This window comes from Olea europaea, chromosome 6 (genome assembly GCF_002742605.1).
Source record: "Olea europaea var. sylvestris chromosome 6, O_europaea_v1, whole genome shotgun sequence".
Classification (NCBI taxonomy): Eukaryota; Viridiplantae; Streptophyta; class Magnoliopsida; order Lamiales; family Oleaceae; genus Olea; species Olea europaea.
Window position 1 is genome coordinate 10259582 of NC_036242.1, and position 19477 is coordinate 10279058.

At 32.6% G+C, this 19477-nt stretch overlaps 2 protein-coding genes across 5 annotated transcripts; both read right to left on the minus strand.

The window, feature by feature from the left end:
• Positions 1-1950: 1950 nt before the first annotated feature.
• Positions 1951-4868, minus strand: LOC111395809. Of its 2 annotated transcripts, none has more exons than XM_023021968.1 (4): positions 4634-4868; positions 3037-3906; positions 2428-2626; positions 1951-2359 (listed from the first exon to the last, which is right to left on the minus strand). In XM_023021968.1, the coding sequence occupies exons 2-4, from the start codon at positions 3866-3868 to the stop codon at positions 2062-2064; spliced, it is 1329 nt and encodes a 442-aa protein (XP_022877736.1). In that variant the 5' UTR covers positions 3869-3906; positions 4634-4868; the 3' UTR covers positions 1951-2061. The 2 variants fall into 2 exon arrangements, with proteins under 2 accessions (XP_022877736.1, XP_022877737.1); XM_023021969.1 differs by having other exon boundaries at positions 3037-3898; positions 4634-4814.
• Positions 4869-8866: 3998 nt separating this feature from the next.
• LOC111395810 (sufE-like protein 1, chloroplastic/mitochondrial) lies at positions 8867-17067 on the minus strand. Of its 3 annotated transcripts, none has more exons than XM_023021970.1 (2): positions 15811-17067; positions 8867-9271 (listed from the first exon to the last, which is right to left on the minus strand). In XM_023021970.1, the coding sequence occupies exon 1, from the start codon at positions 17029-17031 to the stop codon at positions 15829-15831; it is 1203 nt and encodes a 400-aa protein (XP_022877738.1). In that variant the 5' UTR covers positions 17032-17067; the 3' UTR covers positions 8867-9271; positions 15811-15828. The 3 variants fall into 3 exon arrangements, with proteins under 3 accessions (XP_022877738.1, XP_022877739.1, XP_022877740.1); XM_023021971.1 differs by lacking the exon at positions 8867-9271 and adding an exon at positions 14282-14509; XM_023021972.1 differs by lacking the exon at positions 8867-9271 and adding an exon at positions 14973-15582.
• Positions 17068-19477: the final 2410 nt, after the last annotated feature.

Consider the following 19477-nt stretch of genomic DNA (forward strand, 5'->3'; position numbering starts at 1 on the left):
ATAATACAATGTTTAGCATAATATAATGAGAAATTATCGCTGTACAATTTTTTTTCGTTATATTACAGCAATATGCATATTACAACATATAGCTTACTGTATATGCTATAATACAATCTGTGCGATCAGGCAGCGACTTTTTATTTTTTTTTAATTTAATCATGCAATCTAATATTTGTTTAGTTTGTTATTTTATTAGTTAAAAATATGCATTAAATCTAATAAAAAATATATAATTACAAGAATAAGTTTAATTTCAATATAATACAAAAAAAATTTCAAAAAAATAATCATTGCTAACAACAAAAGAATCTGAAAAATGAAGAAGACAAAAACGAAAAAAGTAAAATTTGTGAAAAGAAGAAAATGAAAGCATGATACCAAAAAATTTGGCATTATTGTTTGAATGGGAAATGTTTTATTGATACACAAAAGACTTTTGCAGTCACCAAGCTAAAAGTATGAATTTATTGTGTTGTGAAATTTTTTTTTTAAATAATCGTAGTAAATCTTCTTATTACGATAATAAAATTACAATAATTTTGTTTTTTTTACAGATAGTATAAAAAAAATCATTTTTATCTTCAACAAAAAACACATTTAAAAATTAGCAATTTCATGATCACCTTTTTTTTTTAATTCCCCGAAATAAAATTATAAAAAAGAAAACAATATTGAATTACAAAAATCAATATCTGTCAAATACGGTATCTAAAGATAATATGTGCAAATACGGTATGCTATAAATACGGTGTGCTGCATATACGGTGTGCTGTAAATACGGTATGATGTAAATATAATATGCTGTAAATACGGTCTGATACAAATACGGTATGCTGCATATATGGTAAGCTGCAAATACGGATGCGTAAATATGGTATGTTGCATATATGATATGTAAAAAGCATATACGGTATGAATGAATCCGATTTTGTCCACTCCAATAAATTTCAATACCTTATATGCTGTCTACCATATTTGCAGCTTACCGTATATGTAGCCTACCGTATTTGTAGGCAACTTACCGTATATACTACCTACCGTATTGCAGCTTACAGTATGTACTGATTTTTGTAATTACAAATACCGAGAAGGCAGAACACCATACATTCACTTATCAAACCGAATGTCAGAAAAAAACAGATTTTTATTTTTTCAACATAAGCATAAAATAAATATTAAAATATATGAAGAACAAAATATAAAACGTATATGAATATGCAAATCGATTTATAATTTTACGCTCAATCTTTAATTTTTCAATATTGAATTACACAAAATTTAGAAATATAATTTTCACATTCAATTCAATCATATCAACCATATCAAAGAATACATGCAAAATAGTTTGTATAATCTCGTATATTTCTTATTTAAGTATGAAATATACAAGCATATTTTTTTAGATAACACAATACTGTTGCAATTGTAAAAATAATTTGCAATCATTTTCTTATATCATGGAAATATTTCTAGATATTACTTCAAAAACTTTCCAAAAAACTAAAATTCATACGCTAATAAAAATATAATAAATACAAAATTCGTGCAACGCACGTGGCAGCGACTAGTTCTACAAATTAAAAGAGACAAAGTATTTCCTCAAAAAAATAAAAAAATAAAAAATGAACAAAGTGGAATTCATAAAATATTATATCACGTTGAAATATATTAGGAATATTTGTGATCGAAAAATATTTGGAATGTTTTGAAATTACCCATTGAAAGAGATAATCTACCAAACTTAATTTGATCTTGTAAGAATTTTGTCACTTTGTCAGAAGAAATGTAATAGATGTAGTGAAATAATTCAAGATGTTAACAAATGATTTGATAGAAAAATTGACCGTATTTATAACAGTTCAATGATTAAATGTCACATGACATTGTCATATATATTATGGCATTGTGGCATGATTGGTCTTGTAAAATGGGTAAACATTCAAGACATTAGAAGAAAATCACACCAAATTCAAACGTTCTCACATTGTTTAAACACTCACGAAATAGAAATAATATTTACATATCATTATCAATGTATTTAATTTTTCCGTTACCATATCAAGTGACTAACTTAACATGAACTTGTGCCCTTTCAAGACCAAACTTGTAGGTTTTGCTAGGGTAACAATTGAAATTATCGTCACCCCCAAATCCATACTTGGTGTTGTAACCTTTATAATCAAACAGATTGAATTCCACAGCCTCAATGAGCCTAAACCTGTGGGAAGAAGCCACTGATTCTAACTTCCATTCTCCATGAAAACCATTGGTTTTGTGGGAAATGTGAATTTCACCATTTTCACCAATCATTTCTTTAGCATTCTTAAGAAACAAACTCACAAGTTTTCTGTGCTTTCTGTAGATAAACAGAAAACATGTCTTAAATAAAAGTCATTAACCGAAAGAATTATAAAACAAACCGACCTTAGTTGAGCCTCGCGAGATAAGTCATTGAAAAAACCAGCAAACGGAAAGTTGAAAATTATCCGATCAAATGTCATTCCTCCGAGCAAGTGATGACTTGCAACTTTTGTAGCGTCAATCCCATGCATGACAATGCACTCCCTACTCTCAAGCTTCCCGATGTTGGACATTGCACGCTTATAATTTTTCTTCAAAAAATCTGCAAATCCCACCAACATGTAACATAAATCTTGAAATATATATAAATAAATGTAAAAACACGAGGTTTGGACAAGATTATCCACAATATATCAGTCAAATATTACATAAAAGTTTTCTCCTGGTGCATCCAAGATGGATTTCCATACTCTATGAATGACAATAATGCCATAAAAACACGAAGTTTGCCCAAGATTTTCAACAATATATCAGTCATCTCTTTGTGCATGACACTTTTTTCATCATACTCGAGCAAATTTTTTATTTTTTATTATTTTTTTTCAAATGGGACAATCAAAAATATGTTTAACTAATCTAGTATCCTAAATATTCAGAAAGACAAACAAATTATCTTATACATGAATCCCACAATTAATAAATGGCGGCAGAGAATTTATGAAAATTTCTTACCAACAGAATCAAGAGAAGTTGCAATCATGTTGGAGGCAGAACCAAAAGCCACAGCCAAACTAGCAGAGAAAGAGAAGTCTCCTTCACCCACAAGCAGTATCCTGTGGTAACTGTTATAGTGCTTTATCCATTTCCCTTCTGCCACCAAACAATTTATCACCTTCTCTTCCTCAACTTCCTCTCCGGAGTCACTCGGTTCAAGCTGATTTTTCTCGTTCTCAATAAAAACAGCAGAATCCACTACGTCAAATGCGTTTTTGTGGGCAAGAGAGCAATTAAAGGTAAGTACATCAATTATCCCATTCAGCTGTTTGATATAGTTTGAATCTTCGTCCTCCAAGGACTCTGTCCGGATTGCAGAAGAAACTGGCGGATTTTGCAGCCATGCAGTAGCATACACTTTATTTTCTGAGTTTGAGTAGTCTCTCTGCGACACTAAATCTGGAGGAGGGGATTCATTTTCTATGTCCGAGTAATTCCTCTGCCTCTCCAAATCTGAAGGGGGGACATACGTGGCGCCTGGGCTCGAGTCCGAAGATGAATCTGAACTAGGAGAAGAAATCTCTTGAATTGCCGAAAACCCATGATATCTGGTTGATACTACTGGATTTACAACAGGAAGTATAGGTTCTGGCTTTCTTGGCTTTGAAAATAAACGGATGTTGGAGATCCTCCGCAGTAGATTCTTGAAAATAATACACAATGATGCACGAAAAGAACCTCCATTACTGGGCTTCTGGTAATGATCAAGGATAGGGTTCAGTTCCCCTGAACTTTCTTCATCTTCTCTACCACTGCCCCAGGATCTGAAGATACTTTGCAGAACTCCCATTTTCTTGATCTTCAAATCTTTTCATGTGAACTGCGTTTCTAAATATCGATCAAAAAACTGTGGTTTATGACGGAGTTTATGTCACTGTAATTAATTTTTAAAAATCAAATTGCTAAATGTGTGATGCTAACCATCACTAGTACTAAGCATCAACCTATATGACAATTATCTAATATTAAATGATATATTTATTAAAAAGAAAAGTCATATAATTCATATAGTTAATAAACCACTAGAGTGCAACCACCTGGATTAGTGCTGAAACACTACTTTTGCTAGATAACATTATTTCGAAGATATTATTTTTTTTAAGTTAAAAAATTACCGAATTTGTGAATATAGTAAGAGCACATTGACAAGATTTTTAAAAATTAAAAGCTAATTTTAAAATTTTAAAAATTATTTTTGAACATGGATAATATTCTAGAAGTGCTTTTCGAGGGAGCTGATCAGTATAGTTTTTTCAGGAAGATCTACAAAAATTAGAAATAAAAATAAAAGTATGCTAAACAGATAAGTATAATCACTTATAGGTAAATTCTTTAAATCAATTAACCAGAAGATGCAAAGAGAAAAGTATCAAAATCTGAAGTCACAAAGATCGATCAAGTAATCAGTATTTGTCCTTCTATTAGTCCTAAACTCGCACATAATTGATCAAAATGCATTTTTACATGAAATAATCAGTCACTAATTCAACTCAGTACAGTCTGAAAAAGCAATCTACATCAAAAGATCATATGAGTCAGGCTAGAACACAATTACCATGTTAATTAGATCACGACAAAATGATAGTCACCGTCTGATCATCGATCGTCGCTTGAAATCAGCCGCTGGATTTGCCCTCTGGAAGGTGAGTAGAGTCGGGGATGGGAGGACGAGCAAGACTTAACGAGAAAGATAGATAGAAACTAGTTTAGAATTTGAACTATCAGTACTTTCCTAGGCTATAAGAAAATCAAATCGCTGTTCCTGCCTTTGTTGGTTGGCACAGAATAAAGTATAAACATTGTCATTCCGTACAGTCTTGGGCGAATAAGTTGTACTGCCATACATGTATTTACAAGTAAATTTTCATTTTTACAAAATTCTGCCAGAAATCTCACATATGTAGAACTCATGTTGTGATAAAAAATACCAAAAAATTCCCACAGCAACCTTTTATTTGCAATCAAATACATAAAAAGTACAAGTGGTGTCAAGTATTGTCAAAATAATTATGCACAATTTGGTTGACAACAAGTGTGTTGAAAAAATCCTGATCTTTGATTTTAAAAACAATTTTTCAAATAAATGGATGTCATGTTTGCTAACACATGTATCGTAAACCAAGTAGTAAAATAAATTGTACGAGTAGCTTGAAAAACTACATTAAAATTAATTATGGAGATGTCAAATTTAAGGATGGTCATTGATAAAAGAGATAAGACAGTTTAAAATACTAGTTATTTATCTTTATAGTGCTGAAATTATAGGAAATCATCTTAACTTTTAATTTAAAATAACATATATCATTTACAATATACATTTAATTATTACAATAAAGGGACCAGTTCTTTAAGAGAAACGTAGAAAAATTATGACTTGTTACTATGTTGAGTTTATTCTTATTTATAGTTGGCGCAAGTTGAAACAAATTTTTTTTTTTTTTTACATGGGTTTATTTCTATGTAGAGTACCACTACAAAGAGATCTTAGTGTAATTTTAATTATGTAACAAACAATAAACAATAATATGTATAAACGTGGTTAAGCAACTAGGGCAAAATTCATTTTTTTATGGGGATCAAGAGGAAGCATAAAGCTAGTTAGATGACAAGATCGAGTTTCACATCTAAAGCTAGTTAGATGACTAGATCGAGTTTCGCATCTAAGTAAAGTCTAGACAACAACTAGGTGCACGTAATAAGATTTGAATTCAGTTCATCATTTCAAATATATGCCTTTTAACTAAACACACGTTTTGTTTAGATAAAAATCATATTTTTAATAAAAGCACATAATATATATGGTTGAAAGGTGTGAGCCCCATTACTTGTATGATTAAAATTAGTTATTGATTTTAACTTAAATTTTGATACACTTCTTTAAAATCAAACATGAATTAAGTTACATTTATGAGGCAAACCACCCCCCTACCATTCATACCACCTCACCAAAAGAAATACAAACAATCTCCTCTCCATCAAATTGTCTTATCGAAGCAATCCTGGAGCCAGCAGAGTTTGACACTAGTAGTGCTACATTGCAGCAAGATCCGATCAAGAGAGCTGTAATATTTAAATAATACTGCAATAAATAAATAAGACAGAGACTTTTGCTTGAGTAGATTTTGATACCTTACCTTTTGAATGACTTGTATATTTATAGGCTTACAGTATAAACAAAGTCCAGCTACAAGGAAGTCTAACAACCTAAACAAACTCAATTGTTATCCTAAAAATAATACTAATTATCCTAATGAACAAAGTCCAGCTTTACAATGAAGTCTAGCAACCTACACAAACTTGGTTGTTATCCTATCAATAATATCAGTTATCCTGACATACAATAACACCCCCTAGAAACTAATTAGTAGCATGCAAATAATTAGTTTGGACGTCAAGAACTGAAACCATGAGGCTATATGCCCTCTAGTAAACACATCGGCAACTTGGTCTTCTGTAGAAATATAACAAACTTGAACATCTTTGTTCCCAACATTTTTTCTGATAAAATGATAATCCACTTCAATATGCTTTGTCCTAGCATGAAAAACTGGGTTTGAAGCTAAAGCAATTTCACCAATATTGTCACACCAAATCACAGGACATTTCCCAATTCACGAAAAAGCATACGTATCCAATAGAGTTCAGCAATTGCCAAAGCCAGTGATCGATAGTCATCTTTTGTACTAGAACAAGCTACAACATTTTTCTTCTTGTCACACCATGAAACCAAGATTTTGCTTAGAAAAATGCCATATCCACTGCTACTGGGTCTGTCATTCGGATTTCCTGCCCAGTCTGAGTCACCAGAAAGCATTTAGATCTATCATTAAGAGTGAGTAATAAAGCCCATAGTCAACTGTCCCTTTTAGAAATCGAAGAACACATTTTAGAGCCATCAAATGTCCTTCATGTGGATAATGCATGAATTGGCATAGTTGGTTGACAACATAAGAGTGTCTGGTCTTCTAATAGTGCAATATTAAAATGCACCGATAATCATTCTGTATTCAATAGGATCTAAAAGTAAATAACCATCTATGGGGGCAATTTCGACCAATAACCATAGGAGAGGATAGTGGCTTTGCTCCAGCCATATTGGCCCGATGCAAGAGGTCAGTAATATATTTTCCTTGATGTAAGTGATACAATGAGACTCATGGCATGACGAACTCTTAGAAAGTAACTAAAACTTTGAAGATCTTTGAGCTGAAATTAACTTCCCAGTGTAGCAATAAACTGAGTGATAACCATTGTATCTATCCCTATTATAATGATATCATCTATGTAGTCAAGAACAAAGATTTGTAAGTGATTTCTACCATAAACAAATAGAGATGAATCAACAGAAAATTCAAGGAAACCATATTCAAGTAGTTGTTGTGAGAGTCTTCGAAACCATGCTCTTAGAGCTTAATTCAGCCCATAGAGAGATTTATGAAGCCTGCAAACAAAATAAGGTTGGTACTCATCAAGAAATCCTTTTGGCTACTCCATAAATGCCTCCTCATCTAATATGCCATGTAAAAAGGCATTTGAAACATCCAGTTACCGAATATGCCAATGAAAATTAACTACCAAGGCTAGTTGAAGATTTAATTACTAGAGAAAATATATCATGATAATCTACACCACCACATTGATCAAAGCCTTTGGCAACCAACCGTGCCTTGTACCTCTCTATGCTACCATCTTGCCTTCTTTTTATTTTGTATACCCATTTGTTACGAACCACGGGTTTATGAAGTGGTCGTGGACATAAGGACCAAGTATCATTGGTCATTAATGCATCAAATTCACATCCCATAGCATCCCGCCATTCAAAGCTAGATACAGCCTATGTGAAATAATGAGATCCTGGTTCATGATAAATACTGGACAACAAACGAAGAGGGTGTTTGGTGGAGAAAAACTTTTGAAGCCAGGGAATTGTTTGGGCTTAATTTTTTCGATTTTAGATTTAGTTTCCAACTGTTGAATTATACGTATCTGATATAAAGCTTTGGGATCGGGATTAGGAGATTGTGAGATAAGATTTGAGAATGTAGGTTTTGCACAAGAAGTGGTGATATTTTTATTTGGTATATTGATGGTAGGCCTGGCAGTTGGATTAGCATGTTGAATATGTGATGATCACATGGTGGTTAGAGAAGAATGTAAAGATTGCGACTGCACAGAAGTGTTAGAGAATAAATGCAACTAGATAGGTGGTGGTAATTTAAATTGAGAAACTTTACCAGAAACAACAGAATCCTGTTTGGACGAGGAGTGTGAAACCATATCAACTGCAGGAAAAGAGTTATCGTCAAAAATAACATTGCGAGATATATAAACTCTACCATTGGTTAGGTCCAAACATCTACATCCTTTTTGTTGTCCCCGATATCCTATGAAGACACATTTTCTTACTTTTGAAACAAAGCTTATGTTTTTCATAGAGTGTGAAAAGGGAATTGTAACTGCATCCGGTCACTATACCTAGGGAAAGATTTATGAAGTGCAAAGAAAGGAGATACATTGTTAAGAACCTCAGTTGGGAGTTTGTTTATTAAATAAACTAATGTTAGAAATGAGTTAGCCCAATAACTTGTTAGTAGATGTGATTTTGCATGAAGAGATAGATTCATTTCTCTTCTATGTCAATGTTCTCTCTGTAACGCCATTTTGTTCAATGGAATACGAACAAGTTAGGCATGACATATTCCATTAGTATTTAAAAACTATTTAAATTCATTCGAGAGAAATTTTCCCCCATTATCTAACTGGAATTGTTTAATCTTGCAAGAGATCAAGTCTTCAACAAGAGCTTTATATTTCTTGAAAATTTCAAATACATCAAATTTATGAGTCATAGGATACAACCATGTAAAATGTGAAAAATTATCTATGAAAACAATATAAAAATGACATCCACCAACCGAAATTATAGGAGACACCGAAACATCAGTGCATAAGAGCCAATGGATCTTGAGTCGACGTGTAGAGTTGTCATAGGGAACCTGCTTTGCCTTTCCTCGAGGACAAGACTCACAGAAGGTAGTTTTATTGAAGGAATTGCTAGGAAGATATCATAATTGAAATAAACTATGCAGAGCATGGTCGGAGGGGTGGCCTAAACGATCATGCCAGCCTTCCTTAGTTTTTTTTTATCCTCATTTAGTAGTAACCCTTGGAACCATATTCTGTTGGTCTGAATCTGTTTCACAAAAAAATGAGTATTAGCTAGTACAAAATAACAATTATTATCAAATTTGTTTATGGAGAGTAGATTAGCAGAAGCATCAGGACAATGTAAAATGTTTTTCATGCAAAAGGTATGGTTATCAACTAAGAGGGAAGTGCGTCCATTGTGTTAAATTCATAAACATGTACAGTTGCCCAATATGATTGTGTCTGCTCCTTCAAACGGTTGCTAAGAAAATTTGCTACATTACTAGTCATGTTTGAATTAGCCCAACTACAAGCATACCAAACCTGATGATCAAAAGCTGAATTAGCGTCTGCAGCCCTGGCTAGGAGTTCAGCATAAGGAAGTGGAGCCTGAAATGCGTAATTGAATCATTCATAGCAGTCTAGTGTGGTATGGTTTGGTTTGCACAAATTGGACAGATGGGTCCGTTAGATGAAGCACCTTGTGGGCGAGAAAAATATAGAAGACCAGCATAGAGACCTCAACCATTACTACCATCATGAACACGTTGGATGGTTGGCGCATGACCGAAGACCATTACTACCATCATGAGCACTTACTTGTCGGATGAACGAAAACCATCAGCGTGTTCAATAAACAAAGGCGCACGTGACAATCGACGTGTGGAACTCAAGAGACCATGCATGTGGGACGTAAGGACTCTTTCGATGACAGTTTCTTCAAACAGTTCTTTTCCAAACGATGAGACGACGTTGCGACGGTGTTTGGTTTTAGTTTTGAGTGCTACTGTAAAACTTTGACGACTTTACCCCTATACGCTCAGGAATTACTTTTTTGCTAGATTTGTTGCTGCTGTTGCTAGAGCTTTGAGACGAATAGTGGTGACCCTAAAGTATGGTAAATTCATATCTCTCGATATTTACGGACTCAGATTGGTCCGCTCTGGTATATTGGCTTATTTTAATTTAAATTTCAGTATTAGTGCGTCATCTTATGAGTGACACTAGAATTGTGGTTACTGTGTGATGTAACATTGCTTGTACTAGAAATTTAAGAATTATTTGTCATATTTAGTGTTGAATTTGACCGAAAGTTGGTAATTGATCTTGTGCTTTAATTGTCGTCTAGTTATTGTGTGAAACTGTATTGCATGTGAATTTAAATTTTTTGTTAACACACCTTCGTGTTACATTGATTATTCCGCTAGAACACTTGACTTGACCCATTTAAACATTCCATAGATCTAAGATCACAAATGTTACGAAACCTGTAAACTTAGAACGGATTATACTGCGGTCTTAGGATTACTTTGTGTGACCTATTTGCGCACTTTGGTTGTTTTATTTTTTCAAAATGTTTTCATACTTTGAAATTGAAATTTTCAATGGGAAAGGGGATTTTTTAATTTGGTAACAAAAGGTGAAAGGAAATATTGATTCGACAAAAAGTTTCAAAAGCCATAAACGGCAATTATTCTGCAAATTTTACAAAAGCACGAGAAGAAAAATATGACTAACTTGCTTACACTTCAATCATTTTATACCTATCTAACACTATTTTGAGAAAAGTTAAAAACTTAATTCTACGAAAGAACTTTGGCAAAGGTTGGAGAACTTATATTTACTTAAATCTACCCCTAATTAGTCGTACTTGTTTGAAAGATTTTTTAGTTTTAAAATGGATCGTTCAAAGGATCCTGATGACAATTTGGATATTTTCAGCAAGCTTGTTCAAGACATGTTAACTGTGACGCCATTATTTTGCTTAATTTAATTAAGTATAGTAAAGACCCATTAACACTTGAGATTGTCATGGATTTCCTTAAGAGTAAGGAGATGGAGATTTAGGCTGAAAAATAAGACAAGATGAGTGGTGCGTTACAAATGATGAAGAATCGAATGAAGTTTAAGCAAATAAATTTGGGTAGAGCTCAATACAGTATGATTCAAATGTGACTTGAGTAATGATAATGGTAAGAAGCAAGGCAAAGGACTTTCGTCTAGTGATAGACAGTATTATAGTTGTAGTAAAGCTAAACATTTTATTAGGGACTGTCTCAAGAAGGATAAGTAGAAAAGTAAGATGAGAGGTGGGGCGAATGTGATTATAAGATTGATTGATGACCCCAGTGAGATTTATTAAGAGTAAACATAGTTACTATATGTACATCTCTGTGTGTAATCCTTTTTACATGTGTGTCATCAAGGGCGAAACTAGGAAATTTGTTCAGTGCCGGCATAATTTAACACATGTTGAACATTGAATTTTGGTCATAAATTTAATGATGATAAAACTATTAAAAAAAAAACTAAAAATGACATAGTTTATAATTAAACGTGTTCCTTGCAAGTTTTCATATTTTGACAAGTGAAGTCCAAATCAACCTATACCTAAAATCAAGCAAAATCATGAAATATTGCTTTAATAAAAAATAAAAAATTTTGGGTCTAAAAATTCAGTGCGGGCATCCTCACATGGCTCCGCCCATGTGTGTCATTGCTTAATTCTGCCACATGATTATATGTTACATTTCAATGTGCTTAATATGTACATTTGCATGAACTTGAGAGTAATTTGATAACTTCATGTAATTGTTTGCATGCATAGTAGGTTGAGATGTATTAATAGTAAGTGTGTTGTGTATATATTGGTAAGGTAGAGTATAGATGCCAAGAGGTACATCAGTGGTTTGTACCGGGAATGTGGAGTATGATATTTAGATCAGGAGTAGGGAGGTGATTAAATGTTGAAATCATTTATTTGTAAAGACCCTGATCAGGTGAAGTGTGAAAGAGGAGCTTCTATTTCTTTTGGTAGGTAGAGACCTATTATCCACTTAAGTTGGAAAAAGTGATGTGGTGATAGAGGATTATTCCGAGAACTTAGAATCTGTTTGATTTACTAGTTAGACATAAATTGAATGATCTATCTAGTGTGTATAGTGGGCGATGAGGGGAAATATGTGCTCTTGAGGTGTGAGGAACATAGAATTGGATAGAATAAGTGTAGTAAGATTTTTTCGTGGGGTCATTTATGCATTTGTTGCATACGTGTTGGCCGCCTGTTGATTAATTTGGTATTAATATGTTCAGTGTAAATGTATTTTTGATAAGATTTGTGAGTTATCCTATGTTATATCTTCATCATATGATTATTTGCTCTTGATAGTTCACTGTGATTATCTGCTTCTACTTAAATATTTTGTTTGTGAACTTATGGTATCGTAAGTGTTTCGGATCCGAAACACGAGTTAAGTTTTGTGATTCCAATTTTATTGGTTACCTTGATCATTTACGTACTAATTGAGTATTTTGATTGCTTACAGGTTTATTGAACATCGAGGTAGATATTTGTTAGATTTTGATGCCAAATAAATCTTTGAGTGATGATGTTAGATGGTTTGAACTAAGTTTCATAGGTTTCAACCGATAAGTGAAATTATTATCAACACATCAATCAATTGGCTCAACCCAAAAAATAACCTGGGGATCGTTGGAAGCAACTTAATTAAGTTAATGTTACTTACGACCCATTTACTTCTTGGATGACTCTCTTTTATGTTCCGACCCCTTTACTTATTTGCTGGTCCGTGAGCCTACTATTATAGCCCACTTAAATAACACCCTAAATCTATATATGGCTGCATTGTTGAAAGAAGCCCTGTGTGTGTGCGCAATAAGAAAAGAGGCAGCCGTCCTCCTCTGATTTTTTCTCTCTCCGAGTTGGAAATCGAAATCTGTGTTCCTCTCTTCTTGGTTACATATTGCAGCCACCCTATTGTATTCTTTGTGGACACATACAGTTGAACAACCAAAGTAAAACATAATTGTGGATTGAAATCGATTGTTTGATTGTGGTTGATGTTGGTAAGTTAAAATTGGCCCAGGAATCCATTAATTGAAAATCAATTTCACTACACTTGTAATAGAAATATCATGGTCAGAGAAAAACAACCATCACCGGATTTCTCTCTCTTATTTGCTAAGCCTGTATTTTAACATCTTCAATGGAGCAAAGGCTTTCCATTTCCCACTTAAAATTTAAGCTCGGTGGCGAAGTTAGAATTTTTAGGTGGTGGTGGTTGGTGGTTTTTGTTTGTGTCTGTGTGTGTGTGTTGGGGAGGGGGAAGGGGGTTTGAAGACTGAACTAAACAGCTAAATCAAGGGCTAAGGCTCTCAAGTCTGTCATGGTTTCTACAAATTGGTCTAAGCTGCCTAATTACTTTCAATTTTTGGAAAGTTCATTATTCTGTATCCTGTCTACTTCTCTGCTTCAGATTTACATCTTCTAACGGTTCCAATGATTCAATTCAAACAAACTGGCCAAAAAGGCATGACTAGATTTGTCAAAAATACCAAGAAAAATTTTTCCAAATAATTTTCCTGCATCATATTCAGCAATTCTGTATTCCACTTTCTACTGAAATTTAATTTATAAGAAGCCGACTGTGAACTAAAACTGGTTTGCATAGAGATTAGCTCTAACAATCAACTCCAAAACAAAGAGGGCCACGAGGAAAAATAAAAGAAAAATTATTCAGCTAGTCATTTTATTTTTTTGCCAAAATGAAATTAGTCTAACGCCAAAAATTTTATCAAGTATGCCCATTCAGTTATGCAAAAAGACTCTAGTGCCATTTTATTAAAACGCCCTCCAGGTAATCTAGGCAAATTCAAGATTGCCTAGTTTGACGAGAATGCCTAGATGGTTTGAAATTCATGCAAAAAGGGAGGGAGAGAATTTCATAACACTTTTGAAGAGAGAATGGTATATTTGCTAAAAAAAACTCAAGAACGGACATTATTTACAAACCCATAAGTTTACGAAACTTATTTTCTGCTCTAAAAGTGCCTATGAGGGAAATTTCCGCAAAAGTAAATCTGTCTCCAGGCTATACTTCAAACAAAAGAAGTCAGAAACCGCCACCAACAGAATCCCCAGGGTCCGGGGGGCCAAAAATTGGAAGTTGTTTTTAAGAAAGGCAGACATAACCAGCATTAGAATGTCTATTGAGTAGTTCAATTTACTATAAAAGCGAGTCTTTTAGAAATATGATGAAATAATATAGTGACACCAATAAATTTTGGAACCAAAGTAGAACTCCCAGAGTACAATAAGCATTAAGTAAAGATGTCGCTAGGTAGTGACTGAACAACAGCAGAGAAACAACGGAACATTAAACCTTAACCATGGTATAGAACTTCCAACTCTCGCAAGAGGCTCTGGCACAACAAATAGACTTGACCAAGAGGAAATCAAGCAACTTATGTCCTAGCATACCACCTAAAATGGTGAGAGAATAACCGAATAAGCTTTAACAAACAAATAGTAGAAGAGATTGAAAGAACAAATGGATATTGAGAAGATCCAGGTGAAAACTAGAGATTTAGAAATTGTGATTTGAGGACTAAAAATCTTCAGTGATATTTTAGTTGGATTAAAATGAGCGATTTACAAGCTCTACATATATAGGAATCCAAAACCTATCCTAACAAGGAAAGCTTTAAGTCAAAAACCTAATATAACTAGGAAAACTTCGATCACTATGAAAACAATCTCAATTCTAGTTGGAAACCTACAGAAGTACTAAATTAGGTGTGCAAATAAAGCTTAAAAGAAAGTCTTCCAGCCCCATTCCACCCTTCAGCAGTGCAATTCCGAGTTAGTTAAACAACACTAATTAAAACAAGGAAAGAGATACTAAAGGAGTAGCATTCAGAGAGTAGGAAAAACAATGAGGCAGCACTAAAGCAATGTTCCAAATATCAGATAACAGTTACAGTAGTAAAAATAATAGTACATTATCATTTCCACTAGGATAACAAGATTAACAAATTACTACAAAGTTAAGAAGCAGAGAAAAGAAATTCATAGACAGGTTTATTCACAATGTACAATGTTATTAATGCTGATGGGCATGCCAAAGAAAAATGTGAAGTCGACATGGAACTAAAATTTTGATCTACGTCGAGGTAAAGTATAAAGGGCAGGACCAAATTGAAACTGTGGATGAAGGTCAAAGCTTAAACTCAAAAAATACTTCCAGACTAATGACAGCTCAACCCCCATTAGCATGCTTCTTTCCCACGGACTTCATATCCAACTTCTCAACATTCTTTAAATTGCATTCTCATCACAACATCAAATAACATTCTCAGAGTAGATAATAATTTGATACACATCATAGAAAGACTTGACGGGTAATGGAGAATGCCTTCAATAAAATTCTTGATGGCCATGCATTATTTAACTCTTAACAAGTCTATTGAGGAAAATACTCTTGATCTCCTTGACAAACTCCAAGTCTATTGCAACATCTTTATGCAATATGCCCGAAAAATAATACAAAAAAGTAGCTGCAAATAGATAGATAACCAAACGTTTGAATAAACTAGTGATTTTCATAAGCAGAAGAACAAAATGGAACTTATTGCATCACCTTCTACTATAAAGTTTATTATGCATTCCCAAGATGAGAGACGCATTGTCTCGACTTTTATTATGTCATTAAATAAATATACATATGTCAGAATTAATAATTTAATACATGAATTTCTTAAGTGAAAGGAGAAAAAAATAAAAACCTCTATTGATTTATGACTTCACTGAGGATCAACTTCAGATGGTGTCTTTGCCACAATCGACAATGCATGTAGTCCATTCTGCAGTTCATCTTGCAACAAGCTGTAAATAAATCTATGCCTCTTAACCAAGCTTTTGCCTTCAAATTCTTCAGAAACCACTTTCACATTAAAATGCGTCTCCCCATTGCTTCCCTTAACCCCAGCATGACCCGCATGCTGGTATGATATATCCTCAACTTCCAATTCAATAGGTCTCAGCTCTTTCTCCAACCTCTCCTTTATCCGCGTCCCTCTATTCCCTAATTCACTACCATTACCCACACTAGACTCCAAAGCACTGGGACTTTCTTTAACATTTGATTTACCAATTCCGCCATCATTCTTCAACCTCAAATCTGAATTCCCAACCTGGTTATCTTCTGCTAAGTCATTGATTGAATTACCACCCTTTTCACTTTCCACATACAATTGCAGAGCCTTCTTCTGCATCAACTTCAACATATTCAAAAACCCATTATTCCTAGACGGAGTCAAACTCTGCTGCAACCCAAGAAGCACCGCAAAATCAGGTGAAACCCTCAGTATCTCTTCCACGGGCCGGCCAGAAAGACCCTGGACTAGCAAAGCAGCCAGCCCTTTAGTGAGCACTGAATCAGAATCTGCCTCAAAGATCACATTTTTATCACTGTCAAGATATGCTCTGACCCACACCTGCGAAACACAACCCTGCACTTTATTTTCAATTGTTTTATATTGAGTTTCTAATGGCTTCAAATTTCTTCCATAGAACAATAACTGTTCATACTTGGCCTTTGGCTCTTGAACTGCCTGGAACAGTTTGATAATCTCTTGAAGCTTTGGAGGCAACTCTTCAATGGGCTGGACAGAAACTGAAGGGGAAGATGAAGATGGGGTCGATAAAATGGATTCTTTCGTGGGTATTCTTTGAAATGTAATTGACTTGGAGAAAAAGAAAAATGTTGAGGGTGAAGAGGGTAAAGATGGGATTTTTATGGATTTCAAGAATTGATTCCTGGAACGATAAAAAAGGAGAGAGTGTGGGATTTTAGTAGAAATCGACATGGGTTTTGGATGTCCGATTAAGAACTGTGTTAAATTCTTAGATGAGTCTTTTGAGCTGTGATTATGTAGAGAACGGGTGAAGAGTTGAAAGAGGAGAGGGGCGACGGGTGATGATGGAATTCTTCTCTCTGCTATCATGTCCAGGGAATAGATAATAGGGACGCAAGCGCAACCACAAATTTATGAGAATATGACAAAAATTATTTGTCAAATTCAACTTTTATAAGAGTCCGTTGATAGTAATTACAAGAATTGATTTTTTTATAATGGATCCCAAAAAGTCAAAAATTATGATTGAAAAATTAATTTTTTGATATGAAAAATTGCTAACAAACGAGAGCTCAACTTCTAGGGCAACAAGGTTCTATAACTTTAAGTTGGGACTGTATAAAGAAAGAACGACGCAACAGCACTGGCTTAGGGGTTATTGAAGGAAAGAGTTGTTTTGTTTGCTTGGAAAAATAAAAACAATTTAAACAAAAACGCAGAGGACTAAGAACAAACATTGTATTTGTAGGGAAATTGGATAGAACTTTTCATAAAAAAAAACAAAAAATGTATACACCTAAAAATTTAAATATAATTACAAAAGAGCATAAAAAAACAAGAGAAACATTATCTAGAGCCTAGAGGTCGACAACTTACATACCTGTTTCATGTTAGGGCATCTTTAGCCCTGAACCAAAATTTTGTATCATTTTGTATTAAATTTTACATCAAATTAAAATTTATCTCCAATCATTACACCAAATGAATAATGTTTAACAATTTTTTTCTCTTTTTTTATTCTTTAAATTAAGGAAAAGATTAAATTCATTAATAAATGTGAAAAAACATAGGACAATTAGTAAAAAAATACGAAAATGAAAATATTTAAATAATTGTGTTTGTTATATTTTAATTTTTTTATTTTTTTGTATTCTTATTTTGATTAATGTATTAATTTTTATTTTTTACATTTAAAATTTATTTTAAATGCAAATAATAATAATAATAATTTATTGTATTAAAAATACATAACACAAATTACACAAATACTCTCAACCAATTTATTTGGAAAATGAAAATAAAGGGTAAAATTAATTTTGGACAATTTGATGCAAAATTGTGTAAAGTGAATAGTGGTATGCAACACTACTCACTTTGCTTCAAATATGGTGCAACACTATTCACTTTACATTATTTTTTGTGCAACATTATTCACTTTGCGCCATTTTATATTTGCACCATTTTTTATACAACAATATTCATTTTGCACTATTTTGCACCAAAATGATGTACAATTTGGTGTTGCATTGGAGCAATTTTGCACCATTTTTTCGTGCAATTTAGTGTCTTCATTAGGCCATCTCTAATGAGTTCCCTATTGCACCAAAATTTAGTGCAAATTCCCTCCAACCATTGCACCATTTTGGTGCAAAATGATGTAGCATGAGCAGTGTTGCATAACATTGTTCATTGCACCATTTTTTAAACCAAATGGTGCAATATCCGTTTTATCATTCTTTTTTATTTTTCAAAGATAATGTTAAGGGTATTTGTGTCATTTTTGTTCTATAATGATGATGATGATGATAATTAATTACATTATTATTATTTATTATTTTTTAATAATATAATCAATAATAATTAAGAATTTTTTAATTTAGTAATTGTTTTTGTATATTAACATAATTGTTTATAATAAATTAATAATATAATCAATTATTTTCATCAGTTTAACATAATATATAAAACATGCGAATAATTTAGTAATCAATAATAATTCAATATATTTGTTAATTTAATGTAGTTATGATTTAGTAATTTATATAGTTATAAAATAAATAAATAAATAATTTTTTTAAATAAATACATTGTCAAAAATTGAAAGAATGAATAAAAGCCTACACTTAACAAGGGAGCCACTTTGCCATAGCATATTAAGCCCGCATAATATATATGAAAGTATCATATCAAGGGAAAATAATTTTTTGCATGATTTTAACACTCCTACAATTCAATTATTTTAATAATACCTTACTTTTCGTTTTTCGATATGTAATAAATTCTACATAATTATTGTCATTTTATGAAATTTTTGTTATTAATTCTCAATTAATTAACATTCACATTAATCTAAATTTAATGAATTTTCACTTGATGAATCTTAAATTATATGAATCTAGAGTTATTATTGATGAATTTATTCATATTCATGTATTTAAAAATTTTAACGAATGTTTAAATCTATATTTTAGCAATTAATTTTTATGTATCAAATGTAATATAAAAAAATTGCTCATTTATACTATTTCATCATTACAAAAATTTGAATAATAGAATAAATACTACATAATTATTGACATTTATGAAATTTGTGTTATTAATTCTCAATTAATTAACATTCACATTAATCTAGATTCAATGAATTTTCACTTAATAAATCATGAATTATATGAATCTAGAGTTATTATAGATGAATTTATTCATATTCATGTATCTAGAAATCTTAATGAGTATTTAAATTTATGTATTAACAATTAAATTTTATGTATCAAATATAATATAAAAGATTGCGCATTTATAGTATTTCATCATTACA